Source organism: Perca fluviatilis, chromosome 15, assembly GCF_010015445.1.
Source record: "Perca fluviatilis chromosome 15, GENO_Pfluv_1.0, whole genome shotgun sequence".
NCBI lineage: Eukaryota > Metazoa > Chordata > Actinopteri > Perciformes > Percidae > Perca > Perca fluviatilis.
Window position 1 is genome coordinate 10,988,154 of NC_053126.1, and position 20,488 is coordinate 11,008,641.

The 20,488-nt window shown below is 40.9% G+C and overlaps 2 protein-coding genes across 9 annotated transcripts; one reads left to right on the forward strand and one right to left on the reverse strand.

The window, feature by feature from the left end:
* Positions 1 to 13: 13 nt before the first annotated feature.
* On the reverse strand, positions 14 to 5,877 carry rln3a (relaxin 3a). Of its 2 annotated transcripts, XM_039824071.1 has the most exons (3): positions 5,666 to 5,877; positions 1,612 to 1,761; positions 14 to 971 (listed from the first exon to the last, which is right to left on the reverse strand). In XM_039824071.1, exons 2-3 carry the CDS (start codon positions 1,715 to 1,717, stop codon positions 688 to 690), a joined length of 390 nt encoding a protein of 129 aa, XP_039680005.1. In that variant the 5' UTR covers positions 1,718 to 1,761; positions 5,666 to 5,877; the 3' UTR covers positions 14 to 687. The 2 variants fall into 2 exon arrangements, with proteins under 2 accessions (XP_039680005.1, XP_039680004.1); XM_039824070.1 differs by lacking the exon at positions 5,666 to 5,877 and having other exon boundaries at positions 1,612 to 2,549.
* On the forward strand, positions 4,038 to 15,527 carry rfx1a (regulatory factor X, 1a (influences HLA class II expression)). Of its 7 annotated transcripts, none has more exons than XM_039824068.1 (18): positions 4,038 to 4,199; positions 5,890 to 6,270; positions 6,698 to 6,807; positions 6,890 to 6,985; positions 7,709 to 7,806; positions 7,930 to 8,344; positions 9,066 to 9,247; positions 9,967 to 10,086; positions 10,397 to 10,524; positions 11,247 to 11,365; positions 11,696 to 11,802; positions 11,905 to 12,056; positions 12,809 to 12,906; positions 13,647 to 13,796; positions 14,290 to 14,498; positions 14,912 to 15,065; positions 15,147 to 15,192; positions 15,294 to 15,527. In XM_039824068.1, the coding sequence occupies exons 2-18, from the start codon at positions 5,910 to 5,912 to the stop codon at positions 15,452 to 15,454; spliced, it is 2,706 nt and encodes a 901-aa protein (XP_039680002.1). In that variant the 5' UTR covers positions 4,038 to 4,199; positions 5,890 to 5,909; the 3' UTR covers positions 15,455 to 15,527. The 7 variants fall into 7 exon arrangements, with proteins under 7 accessions (XP_039680002.1, XP_039680000.1, XP_039680003.1 ...); XM_039824066.1 differs by lacking the exon at positions 4,038 to 4,199 and adding an exon at positions 4,429 to 4,503; XM_039824069.1 differs by lacking the exon at positions 4,038 to 4,199 and adding an exon at positions 4,528 to 4,802.
* Positions 15,528 to 20,488: the final 4,961 nt, after the last annotated feature.

A 20,488-nucleotide genomic window follows, 5' to 3' on the forward strand; every position in this document is an offset into this window, starting at 1 on the left:
CAACCCATGTAGTGTTCTGTGTACAATGAAACAAATGCAAAATACCAACAATCTACTTCTAACAAACAAGATGAGACATTTGTGACTTACAGTTGTTATCAAATGAGCTTAACAAAGCATATTATTTCCTTGAATTCTCAGATGCACAATTCAGGTAATTATTTTGTGCGTGATAGTGGTTGGGAAGGACAAAACAGCTTGGTTCAAGATTGAATAATTAAGGCTGTTTATTACAAACATAATATTCATGTTTAATCTTTTCTTCAAAGTTTTTTTTGTTGCTTTTATTGCCTTAATTGATATGACAGATTAAGACAGGAAAGTGTGAGAGAGTTTGGGAATGACATGCAGCAAAGGGCCACAGGTCAGAACTGAACCCACGGCCGCTGTGACAAGGACTGAGCCTCCGTACATGGGGCGCACACTCAAACAGGTGAGCTAACCAGGCGCCCCATGTTTAATAATTTTAAACAGAAATATATATAAACCTTTTGAACACATGGCAGCCCTTTCCATACACTTTATAGATACTAAAAACTTCAAAAATAAATAATAATAATAATAATAAATAATTTCACAATTAAACAGTTCACATGATGGTTTAACTGTAAGACACTGGATATAATGTAAAATGACCTAAAATTCATGAGAAGTGTGAAAAAAGAAGTGTGTGGCGAAGGTTGACTCTCAACATAGGGAGCTGATCTCGCCCTTGCTGCAGCCCCACTTGCAGCAGGCGTTAGACAGGCCCACCACCACGTCCCGGCCCTTGCGGTCAGCCTTGCGTAGGACTTCCAGGATTTCGTCACTGATGAAAGAACGTGCCGGCCTGCTAAACACTCCCTCATGGTCGTTCCTACTTGTGAAGCTTAGATCACTGTTGCTTTGGAGGAGACTCTCTACCACAGGATTGTGACTCAAGCCCTCCAAAGACTCCTCCTGGCGGGAGCTGAATGGGTCCTCTGAAACATCTGCAGCAGTAAAAGGGGCAAATGAGGAATCAGAGTACACTCGTGCTTTTCTCATACACTCAGAGAATAAATAATAATTTGTCCCTGTCCATTATCTGTAATATCATACAATATAATGTCAATTGCTAAAGATGACATGATGGAGGGAGTGAGTGTCAGGGAAAATGCAAACCTACAGGATGTAGGATGTAACATAAAATGAAGTTATTTCAGGGTCAAAGGCTCAATAAGTGGTTCAACATAATACATCAAATGACAATGTAAATGAGAATTATAGCTCTCTGATTCCAGCATTAATTGTCAATACTGTAAACACTGACTTAACCAAGTATACCAAACAGCATGATTGTTCAATACATTTTGGTGGTGGTATTTTCTATCTGCACTTTAAAATAACACATGATTTTCTTCTCCCTCCATTGAAGTTATCACTGCCTTATTTGCACAATTGCACACAATCACAAATAAGAAGGTAAGAACAGAAACTTCATCATGACATACAATTATTTCACAGAGATCTAGAGAAATCATAAGTTGGTGTCATGCAATGAATGGACTTGTTTGCCTCACCAGATGAAACCCTAACAGTGATTGAGACAAGGCCAGTTATGGTGAAGATGTAGCGCCCTATGCCTCTTACCTGAACTCCTGAGTGACCGCCTCCATCGTGAGCCTCCGCAGGTGAAGATGACTGCCCGAATGAACTCCCGGCCACATAGCTTTACCCCATATGTTGGGCTGTCCATGGGCTGAACCCCAGCCACTAGCAGACACACCACCAGTACCACAGCTTTCCACATAGTACCCCAAGGAAATAAAAGCAAAACAAAAGTGGTTAAAATGACAGAATATTCTTTGGTTTGAGCAGCACTTAGCTTTCTGTCTCCCTGTTTGTCAGAGTTATGACTTTCTAGCTGACCCAGGCGTGGTTTATAAAGGGGTTTGGAGTCCTGCAAGGGAAACCTGCATACTGCGTATGCAGGCCTTCTCCGGAAGAACAGATTCGAAAGAGAGATACAGTCCTCAGAGACCTTTATGGAGACAAAAAGCGGACCAAAGGTGGCATAATTAACGAATATGTCAGAGGCCCCAGTGATCGAATTGTGTTTCAGCATGAGAAGCACTTTTGTCACCGTTAATGTCCCTCAATATTATGACTTCATCAGATCTTACATTTAATATGTAAATTATTCCATAATCATGGGTCATGTAGTGGATTTGAATATGCGGAGCATATTGACAATGTCAACAAATGGCAAAAAGTATGAGAATATGTGACATAAAAAAACTTTTATAGCATACTGGTTAATTACAACTCTTTCTCCATCTATAGGTTTATCGTAGGGCATGGCATTAGAATATTTCAATGTTCTTTGATGTATTGGCACTATACATTGCTAAATCACTAGATATCATGGTCTTGTCCCCTATTGACAAACAAATAAACAAATCAAAGCAAGAAAATAAGCATGACAATTTATCATAATAATGAATCTTCAAGTTGGTAGCTGACACCAGTGAATAGCATAGGGATACTCAACACAGAGCAACATCTAAGTCCTAAAAGAAGAGGTGCATTGTAAAAGTAATTTCTTTCAAAAATAAAAAAAGACATGGTGAACTGACATTGCCTGAATACAGGAAATGAACCTTTCAGACCTAGTTACGCATGTTACCATGAATTCCCCTGATAAGATTTAACATTCGCTGACACCAGGGATATATTTAAGACATTGTGACCAATATCACAATTATTAACATCAGTTATGCCATTTTTATTTCACACAAGACCCTGCATAACTTATATCTATCATTTTCCTCTGCTCTTGAAAATTACTTATTTTGTAATCTCTTTGCCAAAAGGTGAACGGAGAGGACTGAGACAGGACCAGTGACATTTTCAAAGGCATAGATAACATAGAAGTCTAATTATGAGTCTGGCAAAAAATAAAACATTTTTATCAGTCCATCCACATAGTCAAAGGTCGCTCGTTTAGGAAATTACAATGAGAATAATGAATTTGTAATTAATGTGATGATAACAAGCAAACAGAATGGCATTTTAGGAGGGTATCCACCCTGACATCCATTGTCAACAAAAGTGACCTGTGGAGGTCATGGGAGCAATATAAAAAAGCAATGGCCCATACTTTTTATTAATGTGTGGTTTATCAAAAATGCACACTGTAGATAAATGTATGAAATATGGTCCTACATACCATATGATTTGATTCAAGGGGTAATTTTGAAATTATCTACAAATTACTTTTGTGTCACAGTACACAGCAGCATTCATATGTTCTGTTGTATGGTCGCTGCATAAAAAAAGTGACAACTCAACTGGGTATCCTGGGCAAGCAATTGCTTATTAGGCTGTTTTCACTTTTTCATTGCCAACATGCAGTTATGTTACAACAGAAATACATGGAATCAGAAGTATTGTGTTTTTGTGGTATAATGTTATACAAAAGTGGAAGTGGTGACAGGTACGTACGAATCAGAAGTGAAAGAAAATTGGCTTCTTTGCAATACTGGTAGGCCTACTCAAGCTAGAATAGATCAAGTAAGTGTGTCCAACATATTTGTAAAAAACAAAAAGGCATAAAAGTCTTAGCCTAGTTGAACAAAAACAGTGACTAGATTAAAAATTACCGTTCATTATTTGTCAGATAAGTCAAACTGGTAGACCTTGAGGGCACTCACTGAATGAGCTTGGTTTCAATGTAATCAGATTAACTAGACAGATGTATCATTAATCACCAAAGACACTGTTTTAAGATTCCTATATGACACTATCAAATCACTAACTGCAGAATTTTGACAAGCACTAAGAAGAACCTATTACTTGCACTGATATAGCACCAGCTTAGTTGTAAAAAAATTTAAAATAAATAAATAAAAGTATGCCTATGATACATGGCTGTATAAAGAGAACGTTATGATAGACAGGGATGTTCCACAAATGGGCGTGGAAGGCGTTGTAGTGGATATTTGCTGTTCCTGTGGCTTTAAGACAATTTGGCAATACTCAGCCAATCAGAGCGACGAAGGGGGAGGGAAAGGAGCGGGTGGGTAGCAACAGTTGCCCTGGTGAGGACGAAGCGCCATAGCCACGGTAGCCCTGGCGACAAGAACCCAGCAACGAGAATCAACAACAACAACAACTGAATCCGCCATAAAAATAAAAGAAGACATTTACCGGTGGGAAATACACACGTGGATACAGAGGTGAAGCTCTTTACACATAGGACATATTTTATGTCCAATAATGCTTCAACTGAATTGTGCTATTGCTTTCCCCCCTTGTTGTTTCAGTAGCCATAACAGGCAACTGCCTCTTAGTGTTAGCTGAGGTTAGCCTGCAAGCTAGCCGTCGTAATGATAACCAGCCGAGTCCGTTTCTTGAATGGGGTAGCTAGCTAGTTTCTGCCCGCTACTCCTTCGAGTGACACTGAATTGTGCCTGCCATGACGACGCAGCCACAGATGCATACTCAAGCAGGCCGTTGTTATGGCGATGTCAAATGCAAAAGGTACAAAATGGCGGTTGTTGTAGAGACCAGTAGCTTGCTGCCCGTGGTACCTTGCTAAATAACTAGCTAGCATCAGTGCTGTCACGACAAGCTTGTGCTCGCATCTGCTTACAGTTAACGGAACGCGTTACAAGTAACGTTAACGTAAACACGTCTTCTTCTTTTTTAACGATGTACGCGCATTCTGTGGCGGTTTGAGACATTATGTTTTTTCGGCATCCGACACAAAATCAAGTTCCTGAGTACATGGCGCTAACTACCCAAAAGGGAGATCAAATTAGGATAGTCAAGTTAAATATGTAAGTACATAGACAGTTTTTGGTTTAGTGTTGACGCAGGGGCAGAGTTGGATCAATAACTTGCAACTGAAATATCGTCCTCGATCATGTAAAGTTGAGAGCTAAAATGCAGGTCGCGGACATTTAACATCTGAGGGGTGTGGCGATCAAAGGCGTTTTGCAGGTGCTTTGCAGGTCCGAGTTCACTTTAACGTGTATCTTCACTGATTTGCTATATGAGCAACTTTATAGATTTGAAATAAGGTTTCTTGTTGCCATTTGACCATTAACGTTAACGTCAGGATTAAAACCCCTCATTTGGGTTTGAAAACACATATGTACCCTTTTATCTGTGCTATGTGTTTACAGTCCAACAACGATGGCACGAGGTTTATAAGTTAGTATCAAGGATATTTTATCCGAATATGTCACAAATTAAGGACACTGTGTACCGTTACGTATAATCCCCTCATAATCGGTGTGACATAAAGCATTTAGTGCAATGTGGTAAGGGATTTTCCCAACTGCAACTGAACTGAACTACCATAGAATGTGTGATCACATTACAGGTAATGAGACACCAAATGCTTGTTCCCGTCAGTGCTCCTCCCCCACATCTACACATCAGCTGCAGTCAGCTACAGCTAGAGGTACTAAAATTGTGGGGAAGAGTGGATATAAAGATAAAGACATCCTGCAACAAACATCACTTTGCCTCATGTTCAAGCCCCATGTCATTTTACAAGTTGTACTCCCTACTCCAAAATATTAATAATTTACTCTGTACTACTAGTTAAACATTTTAAAAGTAACATGCTGTGATTCATTAGCCTACATTCTGTTCTGCTCCATAATCCAAAAGTCGGGAATTGTATCCATCTTACCTTCAAAACTCTGACTAGATCTCTATACCCTGCCTTGCCTCTATCTGAATGATTGTACAGTGGCTTGAAAGTCCAAATGACATTGGGCTGTTAGAACCTTAGCAAATAGAACCTGGAAATAAACAATTCCAGCTGGATTCATCCTCTAACTCATCCTGGAGCATTCAGAGCATCCCTTATATATTCCACAAATGCGTAACTAGTCACTTGTTTCTTTTTTCTAGGGGGATTCCCAGCTCTTGTAATGGCCACCTCAGGCTACGTAGGTGAGATACAGCCAGCAGCCCAACCCCAGGGGGCTGGTGTTAGTGTCACACCGGGGCAACCTGATGCCAGTTCTACCCCTGCAACTGCCCCTCAGTTTCTGGCTGAGATTCAGACTGCTGTGGCCACACCCACTGTTGTCACAGCCACAGGCCAAACTACTCCCACCGATCAAGTCACCACCATCACCACTCCCAAGCCTGCAGATGGTAGTTTATCCCATTCCACAGCACAGACCCAGGCTCCTCAGACGCAGTATGTGACTGCAGAAATCCAGGGCTCCCCCACGCAGTCTGGAAATGCTCAAAGCACTCCTCAGTACATTGTTGTTACAGTCACAGGTAAGGGCTGAACTTCACATACCGTTATGCCATTGGCACTAATGTAGACCAGGCCAGTTAAGGGCAGAAGCAGTGATTTACTTAATCCATCCATATTTTAGTGGTTATGCCTCATAAAATTGAAGTTGCTTAAAAAATGTGGCATATAAAGGTGATTTAACACGGAATGTTCTTAAGGACAGTCAGTTAAGATACCTCTTAACTGTTTATTGATTGTAATTGTAGAACGAAGATATATTTTCACATGTTCAAATAAAAACTTTAGTTGTCTTACTACATAATTCCTTGTTCTGGGTTTGTTGTTTAGTGACTATTTATCATGACTAAGTTTGAACCTTGCCCGAATGGGGGAAGGGACGTGTGGTGCACTTACAAAATAGCACAAACAACTTCATGACAGTAAAATGTCACCAACTTTGTCCTTCAGAGGGCTCCCTTCACTCAAGTGACAGTGTGTCGGACTCTAGTCCCCCTCCAGCTGTGGTGCAAACAGGAGTTCCCACACAGGTTGTTCAGCAGGTACAGACGGCTCAACAGGTAAAATACGCACACACAAACACAACATGAAATTAATGTTTCCTTGAATCTTAAAACTATAGAGTATATTTTTTATCTGCAGAGGTCTGTTGTGCAGGCCACCTCTCAGATAGCCAAGACTGAGCCAGGCACTCAGCTCAGTGTCACCAGTCTACAGCCTGTTCATATCAGCCAGGAGGTAAGTCAAAAACACACACAGTAACACAGTTAATCATTGGTGGTGAAATATGACGTCTGATAATCACGTGTACTGTCACTGACCAACACAAATTTGTGGAATACAAACAAACTGACACGTCATCATAGCTTCCATCACAAATGGTGATCACATTTAACATCCAAAACTTTCCAACTTCCTCACATTTTGACTTAGTATTAGTTGACTAATCACATCTTTGGTCGAACCTGCCTCTACCGGCTTCTAGTTCCTCCAAAGCACCGAGGTGACAGCGTTAGTCAGGGATAACAATCTAGAAGAATGCCAGCTACAACATGAGATAGGACAGCCAGAGTGCCAGGCCTGGGCATCAGCAGACTACAAAAGGGAATGCTGCTGCAAGCCTCTCTACCTCCCATTGGACTTCCTTCAGTATTACCAATCACTGTACCTGCTCTCTGTGCAAGAGAAAGAGATAGGAGCCCACCCTGCAGTCACAAGCTCAGGCCCTGATAAGCCACCACTGCAGGCTACAACTACTACTTTCCAAGTACGTCAGGGAAACAAGGGTGACTGCTGCTATATAGTTAAGGGAACAGAGAATCTGTCTGTAGCTAAGAAATGTACTGTATATAAGTTATGATTGCAAAAGAATGTAAACATTAAATGTGAGATGATACAGTTGATCTGGTATCACTAGGCGGGGAAGGATTTATTGGATGTTTGTGTGTGCTTACTCCTTAGGTCCAGCAGCAGCTCACACCAGTGCCAGTGCAACATGTGTATACCAATCAAGTGCAGTATGTGGAAGGAGGAGAGACCAACTACACCACCAGCACAATGTTAGAATAAAACCGTGTCCATCATTTTCTAACACATGTCCAGAAAGAACTTTTTCCTTTTTACAGTTTATTTTCTCCACCAGTTTTCTTTGTTTCTAACATATTTTCATGTCCTTCATCCAGCCGTTCCAGCGCCTTTCCTTACACTGACGCACCCTTGTACACCCAGACCACAGCTGCCCAGTATTATGAAGGTCAGCCAACTTCAGGCTCATCCACTCCTGGCACACCTCTAACCGTCTCTGTGACTGCTGGCACAACAGGGGGTGTGTCCATGTTTGTTGCCCAGCCCACCAGTGCAGCAGGGGGAGGGGCCACAGTGGTGACCACAGGTGGCACCACCAATGGGGCAGGTGAAGGGGCAGGCACCAACGGTGGCGCAGCAGGCAGCTATGTGATCCAGGGGGGTTACATGCTAGGCAGCAGCGGAGGGGCAGCTGGCAACAGTCAGAACTACTCACACACAGCCCGCGCCTCCCCAGCCACTGTGAGTATTACAGAGGGCGAGGAGAGTAGCGTGCCGTCGGCAGACAAGAAGGTATGCAGAGGCGCCAAGCGCAGGAATTTCTTCCCCGTTTTGTTTTCATCCACACAACCCTTTGGTGGCGCACACTGATGACGTCATAGTTTTGTCCAGTGGAAAACACAATTAAAAATGTGGAGATTCTTATAAGGGTCAGAAAATGTTAGCTTTGGGTGATATATGCTTTGAGTATTGATCACAACAAAACTTGTTGTAGCATACAGTATTTTTAACTGTGGTTTCCTCCTAAAAAAAACAAAACCATGGCCTCACCATTTTCATATCATTGCCGTGCATGTGACAAGGGGCATTTTTAATTGAAATGCCCCAACGCTATATTGTTCATCCCAAATTCATCCTACTGAACCCTATATGGTAATGGTAACCAACCTGTTTGGCGAACATCCCATCAGTATTTCAGGTCATTTATTCATTGCATACCAAAGTTGTATGCCACGGCACGCAAACAAATGTATTTGTGTTTTCATTACCAAATGGTCAACAGACTGTAAATGTGAGCCAATTTGTTTGTATAATTCATTGATTAGAAAATTGTGTGCGCATGTATTGTATATTACTGTATATTAACTAAAACATGTGGGTAATGTGTTTGCAAGTAAGCCTGCCTATTTTTGTGTTCACATATGTTGAGGTGTGTTTTTTCTGTGTGTTTTCCTTGTATCTATTGGCTTTGCTAATTGCACCAGCTGTTTGTTTTTTATTGCCTGCGTGTCAGGTACAGTGGTTGCTGGACAACTATGAGACAGCTGAAGGAGTGAGTTTGCCACGTTCTACCCTCTACTGCCACTATTTGCTGCACTGCCAGGAGCAAAAACTAGAGCCTGTTAATGCTGCCTCTTTCGGGAAACTCATTAGATCTGTGTTTATGGGGCTACGCACACGACGCCTGGGCACACGGTAAGACGGGTCATCAGACACCCAAACTCAGCTATAGAAGACGTGTGCACATATACACAACCCATTAATACCCCTTTCATACCTGACATGACAGGGTTGTATATATTGACACCATTACTAATGTGCTGATTTTTTTTTAAATGTAATTTTATGTATATAAAATGTTAGATATCAACATGACATCAGAGAGTAAGACTTCTCCCACATTCTCCCTACCACAATGATGCACGTCAGCAGCATAGACGCCCTCTTTATACACACTTTATGGTCCATACTGTATGTCTCAATTAGTGGAACACCCAAGCAACGTTTCCCACTGGAGAACAATGGAGATTTTCTAGGAAAATCTATAAAGCTCTTTAGAGCATTGGAAAATGTTCGCCTGGTGTAGGTAGAAATGTGGGTAGAGATGAAGACAGACAGCGTGTGTGTGGGCGAGTGAGTAGTTTGATGAAGGAGGGGAGAGTAAGCAAGTGAGATTGACTTTTTAGAAATGTTTGGTAACATGGGTTTATTTAAATTATACCATATGTTGGTTATTGTATTTTATGAAATTAAATATATGTATTTTTAACTCAGTCTGTATTGAGACAATGTGCAGTATGTAGCTTTGGGGGAGTTACCAAAGGTTTATAAAGACAACATAAACCCTCTGCTCTCACATCTACTTGTTTTCTCCTCTATAGATTTACTATACATATTTTACCTGTTCTTGACAGGGGTAATTCTAAATACCACTACTACGGGCTGAGGATCAAGGCAGGCTCCTCTCTTCTCCGTCTGATGGAAGACCAGCAACATCTGGCCATGAGGCAACAGCCCTTCTCACAGAAACAGAGGTACACACATAAACATCCTTACACACATTCACACATCTGTTGTCTATCATTACACCTATGTAACAATTTCTCTTAAATCTCTATTTTCAGTTACTTTCCATCTGAATTCATTTCCTTGGAACAGTTGTTTAACTGACTTTTATTTTCCCTCTGTCTCTCACATTATACAGTATATGTTATTTTAAATTCCCCAGACATATGCTATATTTGACAGAAATGCTGTTTCATTTCAATTTGTTATTCATCATTTTTGTGTGGATGTGAATTTTTCCTCTACGTTATCTTATGTGCTTTATCCCTGTCGCATCAGGTTGAAGCCTGTGCATAAAGTAGAGGGAATGACCAATGGCACAGCAGCAGCAGCAGGAGCAGGCCAACAGCAGGGCTCAGGGCAGGTGGACATCAGCACCCAGGTTCAGCAGTACCAGCAGTTCCTTGGTGAGTTTAGTGAACAGTGAACAAATACCTATGGGTATTAAAGTGATGGTTAAGGATTTGCCTAAAAGAAGAATTATGAGTCTGAGGGTATTATTTTGAAAATACACTATACATACAACATATAATACAACATAATTTACAGTTAATTCTGAATCCCCTGTGCATTTAAAGGTCCCATGACATGGTGCTCTTTGGATGCTTTTATATAGACCTTAGTGGTCCCCCAATACTGTATCTGAAGTCTCTTTCCCGAAATTCAGCCTTGGTGCAGAATTACAGCCACTAGAGTCAGTCCCACAATGAGCTTTCCTTAGGATGTGCCATTTCTGTGTCTGTAGCTATTGAGGAGGAGAGAGGGGGGGGCAAGGTGGAGGGTGGGGGTGTGTCCTTGACCAACTGCCACTTTGCTCGTTTGAAAGCCATGATGTCTCTATCTTATTGGTGGGCCAAATTCTCTGGGCGGGCAAAGCAGAGAAAGGGGAGGTAACCTTGCTCCTTATGACCTCATAAGGAGCAAGATTCCAGATCGGCCCATCTGAGCTTTCATTTTCTCAAAGACAGAGCAGGATACCCAGGGCTCGGTTTACACCTTTCACCATTTCTAGCCACTGGGGGACCATAGGCAGGCTGGGGGAACGCATATTAATGTTAAAAAACCTCATAAAGTGACATTTTCATGCCATAGGACCTTTTAATGTGATCCATAATATCTTGTGTTTTAGATGCCTCACGCGCTCTCCCAGAGTTTCCAGACATCGACCTCCAAGGGAAGTCTCTGCCAGAGGGAATTGAGGTGGAGCACATAAAGAGCTTTCAGCTGCTGTACAGAGAACACTGTGAGGTAACTGAATGCAAGTACATCGGATAACTGGCGGGCGCCCATTAAATATTTATCGAGTTCCCTTTTTTAGTTGTTAATGGGACAGTGGAAGACTACTTTAAATGAAAGTACCCACTGTAACTTATAGGATAGGACAGAACTTACTGACAAATGAAAAGACATGTTGTTGAGCTGAGGGGAAGATGGGTCCAAAAGTAATGTCCATCAATAAATAATGTTGTTGTTTTCCTCACTTTGTGTCCGTCCAATTGATCTTGTAATAATCTGTATGTGCTCAGTTGTTTATTATCAGTCACTGATGTATAAGATGTCCTCTCCGTGTTCTGTCAGGCCATACTAGATGTGATGGTCAACCTGCAGTTCACCCTGGTGGAAACTCTGTGGAAGACCTTCTGGAGGTTCAGTCAGAGTCAGGCTGGAGATGCCACGTTGGCTGTGTGAGTGGTCAAGACTCTAAGAAGATTTTTTTCTATTGCAGTAGCAGCACCATTTTATAAAGAATGCAGATAATTATAACTGCCATGTTTGTGTGTTGGCAGTCATGACGAGTCAGAAAAGCGCCTCCCGAAGTCCTGCCTTGTGTTGCTGTGCAAGTATGATCCGGTGCTGCGCTGGAGCCGGGACTGTGACAACAGCCTGTACCAGGGCCTGGTGGAGATCCTCATCCCTGATGTCCTCAGGCCCATCCCCAGTAAGGCTCTACAAGAACTATGATTATGCAGTAAAACGTTAATACTGTCAAATACAGTATGGCACAGAGAGTGATATGCATATAACAAAAATGGCAATAATAATAACAATATTTTTACCTCAAAAGTGACTTTTTTAGAATTTGCCCATTTATTTTACTCTCTTATACACTCTAATCTCAGTAATGACAGACATAATTAAGGTTGCCAGTAAAACATATTTGTCCATACCTACAGTATATGCCTAAACAGAGCTATTTTTTAACTTCAATGCCAAATTTTAACTATTTAGAATAAACCTTTGAGAGAACATAGGTCAGCACGATATTTTACATATACAAACAATTCCACATTTCTGTGAGATTTGTCTGTTTTTGGTTGAAACATTTGGACTAATGGACTGGCTCTGTAGTTGTAGAGCACAAAGTTTTTCCTTATTGCATGCCAACTGCTCCGCTGTGGAAACTGACTTACTGGTGTTTAGATTTATTTCTTTCGGTTTCAATTTAAGTCAGACTTTGAATTTAATTACTTTGAACACATCTTTGTAAATCCTGCAGCACTGCTGCCACAGACATTTTCCACACCCTAGGTCTTGAACATATATTGGAAATGTTGTTATGCATATACTGTACATGGCCAACTCCAGCAGAAACGTAGGTGTTCCACAATCCTTTCTCCTGGTACATTCTCAGGGAGTAAGAAAATGAAAACATACTCTGAATTGACCAGTATTAACTCCTGTTGCCCCCAGGTGCCTTAACTCAAGCCATCCGCAACTTTGCCAAGAGCCTGGAGAGCTGGCTGACCAATGCCATGATGAACATCCCAGAGGAAATGGTCCGCATCAAGGTACACTCTCCTTGGATTAGCTTGCATTTGGTAGAACGTGTTTTCTGAGCCATGGAGCAAGCTTTTTAGGCTTGCAGGATCAACCATTACATACTCATACTTTTTTCTTTTTTTTTTTTTGGTGATCAAATGTTTTTTATTTTCTCAAAGGAGAGCAAGGCATTTACATCCAGTACACATGTAATATAAGGGATATACAACATTTAGAGACATTTTACCCAACTTTCCCTGCAAAAACCCTCCTGGCGGGGAACATTACAGTATCATATCTGGCCGGCTGTGGCTCAGGTGGTAGAGCGGTCGCCTACCAAATCAGAATGTTGGTGGTTTGATCCCTGGCCCTGCAGTCCCATGTCGAAGTGTCCTTGGGCAAGACACTGAACCCCGAATTGCTCTCGATGCTGCGCCAGATGTGTATGAATGTATATCTGATGAGCAGGTGGCACCTCGTACGGCAGCCTCGGCCACTGTGTGTGAATGTGTGTGAATGGTGAATGGTTCCTGTACTGTGTAAAATCACTTCAACTTAACAAGTTGTTAAGACTAGAGAAGCGCTATATAAATACAGACCATTTACATCACATTTACTTGCGTCAGAGACAGAAGACAGAAAAACATCCTAATTTCAGTAGTTCACCATAAGTGGCATCCAAAATCCATTTGGTAGAGATAGAGCTATTTGTATTTTTATTTGTATGCCTTTATGTAAACTTCATCCTTCTCTCCTTATGGTCTCCCAGGTAACATCAGCCAATGCATTTGCCCAGACGCTGCGTCGCTACACCAGTCTGAACCACCTCGCCCAGGCAGCCCGCGCTGTCCTCCAGAACACAGCCCAGATCAACCAGATGCTCTCCGACCTCAACCGCGTCGACTTTGCTAACGTCCAGGTTGGTTTAGTCTCTGAAGTGTGCGCTGGAGGTATTCCTGTCACCTCACATGAATTTCAGTGTTTGTGGTTTAATCTTGCATATTTTTTTTGTGTTGTGCATTATGCAACAATTTCTGCTGTAGCTTGTAGGTTTTGATGAGGTTTCATGTAAGTTAATTATTCAGTCAATGCATCAATTCTGCAACTTTCCTACCGAGGAAATGTAAAAACTAAGCCCTCTTGTTTTGTTTTTATCTCAGAAGCTCCTTGTCTTCCTCCTTCCTCCAGTGAGTGAAGAGCACTTGGTTAGATACAGAATTTAGTGTCTTGCTTTAAGACCGTTTGGCAAAGAATGTATTCCTCCAAGGACTTTAACCTTAAGTCTTCTGTAGGAGGATAGGATAGTCTGTCTAAAGATTAGGTTACCCTGCTGCCCTGTACCGGTACAATGCCAGGTGTGACTGGTGTGACTCTTACTGACACATTTCCCCCATCCTGTCCACCCTTTGCAGGAGCAGGCTTCATGGGTGTGCCGGTGTGAAGACCGTGTCGTTCAGCGTCTGGAGCAGGATTTCAAGCTGACCCTCCAGCAGCAGAACTCCCTCGAGCAGTGGGCTGCGTGGCTGGATGGTGTAGTCTCCCAGGTCCTAAAGCCCTACCAGCAGAGCCCTGCCTTCCCAAAGGCCGCCAAGCTCTTCCTACTCAAGTGGTCCTTTTACAGGTGCGATGAGAGACCTTTTCATTTCCATTCTACTTTGTTGTCTTTGTCGATGCTTTTAGATTTAGCTACAAGCTTTTGTTACACAGTAAATAAGTACATGTTATGCACTTACAGTCACCAGCAGTAAATCACTGTGGTGTGTGAATGTACAGTTGTGCATGGTGTGCTGCGTCGATGAATATGTCAATTCACTGTTGGATAAAACAGGCAGCAGGATTCGCTCTCTATTAATGTTAATGAATAATGACACTGTGAGAAGTGGTGTCTCTTTCTCTCTCTAAAAGTTGAGAGATCAAAATTGAGTTGACTCATGCTTTGAACTTTGTCAGAGTAAACCACTGAAAAGTACTTCCTATTTACGCTTAAGAAGAAGAAGTTACCAATGGCTTAACTCCCCCATCTCTGCTTTCCAGTTCCATGGTGATCAGGGACCTGACTCTGAGGAGTGCAGCCAGTTTTGGTTCCTTTCACCTGATCCGCCTGCTGTACGATGAGTACATGTACTACCTGATAGAGCACAGAGTGGCCCAGGCTAAAGGAGAGACCCCCATTGCTGTCATGGGAGAGGTACCAAAGCACACAGACATAAATTAACTAAATAATGTCAGCCATATTTAAAGGACTAACACATTCCCCTTTTGCCATTAGTTTGCCAGTTTAGGCCGGGGTCTAAACCAGCTGGATCCCGACAAAGGTAATTTGCCTTCGCACTTTGTTTCTACCGTATCTCAGAATAACTCTAGTTATGTTTCAAGCATTGTTCATTACTTCCTTATTTACCCTTGTCCATCGCAGAAGAGGAAGAGGAAGAGGAGGAGGAGAGTGATGAGGAAGGTCAGGAGCTGTCCCTCCCCTCAGACGGGGCCGTGCTTGGAGACGAGTCTCTGGAGCCTCCTGCCAAGCTGGCCAGAATGGACCAGAGAGTCCTCTTCACAACCGGATCAGCTGACAACTAACCACAGAGTAACACTATCAGACCAGTGGGTTGATTATATTGATTATACACACACACACACACACACACACACAGATGTACAAAGAACACTAATTTATACACATGTATATAGATCTGATAAAAGTGTGCGCACACTCTTGCAGCATACTGTAACAGCCCTATATTTGTTTACACACACACACACACACACACACACACACACACACACACACACACACACACACACACACACACACACACACACACACACACACACACACACACACACACAAAACATTCAGTACTGCTGTTGCCTGGATGGCACAACCACCTATTGGCACCATTGCAATAGGATGTGGCTTCAAAACCCAGAGAGAAACACAGAGCATTTAACCCTTAGTTGTATTTATTTGTAAAAATGAACTAAAGCCAGGCATTTTTTTCTCTCTCATTGCATTGCAACCTGTAGCCTCGCTGTCTCCTTGGTGGAAAAACCCCCCCACCCCCCCCCCAATTCCCCCCCCCCTTTTTTTTTTTTTTTTTAAATTTTTTTTTTTTTTTTTTTTTTTTTTTTTTTTTTTTTTTTTTTTTTTTTTTTTTTTTTTTTTTTTTTTTTTTTTTTTTTTTTTTTTTTTTTTTTTTTTTTTTTTTTTTTTTTTTTTTTTTTTTTTTTTTTTTTTTTTTTTTTTTTTTTTTTTTTTTTTTTTTTTTTTTTTTTTTTTTATTATTAATTTTTTTTAAATTTTTTAAAAAAATATTAATTTTAAATTTTATTTTTTATTTTTTTTTTTTTACTAATCCATTCAATGCAGTTGGAAGCTGTGTCCTTCAGAAGGGAAGAGAGACGGCAAGCGGTTGGGATTTTTGGGTGGGTTTGTCTTGTTTGTGTGTTTTCCACTTGAGCACTAGGGTCACACCACTCTGCTGTTACTTTTGGAGGCTGACTGAATATGCTTTTCCATACACACGTGTGTGTACATGTGTGTGTCTGGCTACGTGACTATGAGTCATGCCAAGTGTTGACTGTTTCCTCTGTAGATATTTTTTAAGACGTTCAGGTTTTGATTTGGGAGACGTGTGTAGATTTCCTGTTTGATTTTATTCTCCTGTATAGAAATGTTCTTGTGTTCTTGGAGTGCCTGTCACAGCTGCTTACACACACACACACACACACACACACACACACACACACACACACACACACACACACACACACACACACACACACACTTGTAAAGAAAAAGCTATGGCTGTGGATTTGGGGCTCTCATTAGTTGCTGCAAAAATCCCTCTCTCTTTTATTTAACATCTGGTTCCATGAGAGAGGTACTGTATGTGTCATATTTTTATGTTGAAAGTGCTTCATTCCTGTCCATCCAATCCTCTGTGGCCTCATTTTCCTTTGACATACAGTATCATTTTCCCGCCTTATTTCAATATACTTTTCCATATGTGTGCCAAACCCGTTTGATCCCATTGTTTTTAAATTCTCTTTCTATGTTTTAAGGAGGACAGTGCCTGAGTAAGAACGGGGATATACTTATATTCTACTGTATATTTATCCACTATTTTGAATTTTGTTGTCACTAAGTGAACCTCTTGTGCAGTGTATGGTGCTGTGTTGTCACACATTGTAAGCAACCTTTGTGTGCATTATTGATTTGTGATTGTACGTTCAGTTATCAATCCTCTATCATATCTTATGACTTTTCCACAAACAGGCTAAGGCCCTGCCTCTTTGCACATATTGACTATTGTCTTTAAATCGCTGACATTATCTGAAATGTTTTTCATTTTCTTAGAAGTCTTTGGTGTGTGTTTTTTATTGGTGGGGTGCAGGTGTCAGATTTTGTGCGAACATCTCGTACTACTCTGTGTGGTGAGAGGTGAGATTGCTCTTTCTGCACAGTCCTCGACCGACACTCATCTCCCTCCACTGTGCTTTCATCTCACTGCATTTCCGCCCTCCTGCCAATGGCTTTGTTTTGCTTCAAACATCCATATTCTTAAACACTGTTCGTCAAGATTGGTTGTTATAAACATGTCATTTTTGGGATTTTTGAATACAATGTCTTTAAATAGCTGCAATGCTCATGTTTTCAACAAGCATTGCCAGCCTCAAACCAGCACATCATCCTTTATATGGAGTCTAATGCTACCACAGCTCAGTACATATCACTCTCGTCTTTTAATGATCTACAGCATATAGAATGGCCATTGTTTACCCAGTAAGAAAAATGTTTAGTTCATTTTTATAGTGCATTGTTTATGTACAAAACAAATTGAGGAAAAAAAGTTGTTCTGTGGCAGTGTTTTATTGAATTTGGTCTGCTATAAGTATGACTGTGCCTTTGGAGGTGGTAGAATGCAATTCAGATGTTTTTAATTTTAAAGATATAAATTAAAGAATTTTTAAAATTGCACTCTTGTAGATTTATTTCCCTCCAAGTTAAGCAAAAGTGTCAGTTATTAACAGTTACAGTCAGACATCTTAGTACATCAGTATTTATAATCTTATTCTTTTTTTTTAAAGATTATCTTTTTGGGCATTTTTAGGCCCTTATTGACAGGACAGCTGAAGAAACAAAAGGGGAGGGGGGGGTGACATGCAGCAAAGGGCTGCAGGTTGGAGCCGAACCCGGGCCCGCTGCGCCGAGGAGCAAACCTCCACATGTGGGCTCTACCAACCGAGCAGAAATACAGGTAAAGGTTAATTTGATCGAATCAAGAGTATGGAATTTAAAAGTATCTAGTAACTTTAATGACTAGTGTAAAACCACAGAATAGTATGTCATGGCAACTTGTCTAATGTGTTAAGGCACAAATAGGTTTTGGGTCAAATTTCTAATCCACATACAGATGACAAAAAAACAACATAGTGTTTGAATAAGGTGTTGGGCCAATATGAGACTCACATGATCATCCTCACAGATTTTTGATTCAGTTATACATTTCAAAAGAGATCATCTTTTAAAAATGGCATTAACTGGATTTCATCTTTTCAATACCGTCTGATTGATCTAAAGAAGACTAGTAGTGACATCTGGTGGGGATTTCTCAACTGTGCTTTTGTTATTTCTGGTGACAGTGGGCTTTACGTTCATGCTGTTTGTAAAAGAACATGAAGACAACAAAAGGTTCGACACACATTTTAAAGTAACTGACATTTGCCCCATTTTAATTCAGAGTATTGCTGCTGGTGGTGGTCATCTATTAACAATATCAACACTGCTGCCAAAGGCAGGCTTACAGCTGCCATTCAGAATACAAGATTCATACCTGATACATCTCTGTTAATCAAAACCAACAGCCTTATATTGCTGAATATATGTATATATACACGTTATATCTTAAAGTGAAACACATTTGAAGAATACATTTCATTCTGTTATACACAATGAAAGGAAGGAAAAAAGAAACGCATTCTTGTTGGCATCCATTGAAACCAAAGTATATAAACTTAAAAGCAACCACTTGCGACCTTGAGATAATAACAGCATGGTTGAAATGTGTGGTGAATGTAACCTAATCCCCAGTGTAGAAGAACCTGCAGCTGTATGAACTACAGAGGGGGACAGAACCTCCACATGAAAGTCACTACAAACATGACAAAGACAGATATGCAGTTGCCGCAAAGTGAATGCCCACGAACAGTATGGGTTTGGTCTGACAATCCGTTTTAAGTTTTCCAAACAATATAAGATTACTAGTTCACACCAAGCTAGTCACATTTTTAAAAAGCATCTTTTCCTGTCTCCTGAATGGAGATTCAAATAAGGTGCTTGAACAGCAGATGGGTGCGTGACAACAATGAAAAATAAATTGAACGAAGAAAAGTCTTAAATCATGGCAGCATAAACCAAACATATTGCTTTATGTAGTTATCTTCACACTGGTGGTCTCGCATTGCCAGACCTATCTCCACAGCGCTGCGGAGTAAGGTCTGGCCCCTCCACACATACATTCCTGGATAGGAGAAGAAAAAAAAAACGCTTTGGGTTGTTTGTAATTCTTTAAACCAATCACAATCGTCTTGGGCGGCGCTAAGTTCCGGTCACAAAGAAGGTGGATCTGCAAAATGGTCTCGGGAAGGAACTTGTTTTAGTGGCACATTTGCACCCCGGAAAAAAAACAAAAACAAGCCACATACAATATTAAAGCAACACTATGTAACTTTTAGCCCTACAGGTTGTCTCATTGGAACTACAGCTGCAGCTAAAAGTTACATAGTGTTGCTTTAAATGAAGTTAACTGTTAACACAATACAGTAATGGGAGCCATTTAAATTAGCTGAATACATGGTTAAATGTAATTTGCTCTTACCAGTGTATTGCAGTGTTTTTTTTGTCCATAGCAAATCCCCGCCAATCAGTCCCAAAACGTCCCAGTTAGATAGTAAATGCCGTAAACATTTTCTTTGTGAATCTTTACAATCGTTCCCCGAAAGAACTAAGCAGGCCTGCCTTAGTGCACCAACCAAATTTTCTTCATAACCATTTTCAGCGTGTAGCTTACTAGCTCGTAGTTTGTTGTCGTTTCCTGAAATTAAGGGAGTTTCACCACTGGATGTGGCCTTCCCAATTAAATCAGTTTTCAGATAACTTGCATGTCACCAGCAGAAGACCAACTGAAGCCGTTCTGCAGGTGAAGGGTGGCCCTGCTCTTTATTAGGTGCCTTACTGTTGAAGTGTTTTGTCATCTACCTCTAGCAGCTTTCAGCAGTTATTAGTCAGCCCACATGCAGGAATGAGCACTGTAGAATTTAATTTGTACACTGTAAAACTCGTAAAAAATACCATGCAAGCCTCAGCTGAGGGAAAGGTGACAATTTCATACAAAAAAATAATCTAAACACTAAGCAAATCAGATGAGCTTTAAAAAGGATTTATATTAAGTACATACACAATGTGATTATATTCCTAATAGCTATGTTCAGGAAATGCAGTGTGTGTGTGTGTGTGTGTGTGTGTGTGTGTGTGTGTGTGTGTGTGTGTGTGTGTGTGTGTGTGTGTGTGTGTGTGTGTGTGTGTGTGTTTTATATATATATATATATATA

Coding starts and splice junctions, on each gene's coding strand:
- rln3a (XM_039824070.1), bottom strand. CDS start 2,086: ATGCTGAAACACAATTCGATCACTGGGGCCTCTGACATATTCGTTAAT. Junction 972..1,611: donor GCGGTCACTCAGGAGTTCAG/GTAAGAGGCATA, acceptor TTACTGCTGCAG/ATGTTTCAGAGGACCCATTC.
- rfx1a (XM_039824062.1), top strand. CDS start 5,332: ATGTGTGATCACATTACAGGTAATGAGACACCAAATGCTTGTTCCCGT. Junction 5,432..5,889: donor GCAGTCAGCTACAGCTAGAG/GTACTAAAATTG, acceptor TCTTTTTTCTAG/GGGGATTCCCAGCTCTTGTA. Junction 8,345..9,065: donor TGCCGTCGGCAGACAAGAAG/GTATGCAGAGGC, acceptor CCTGCGTGTCAG/GTACAGTGGTTGCTGGACAA.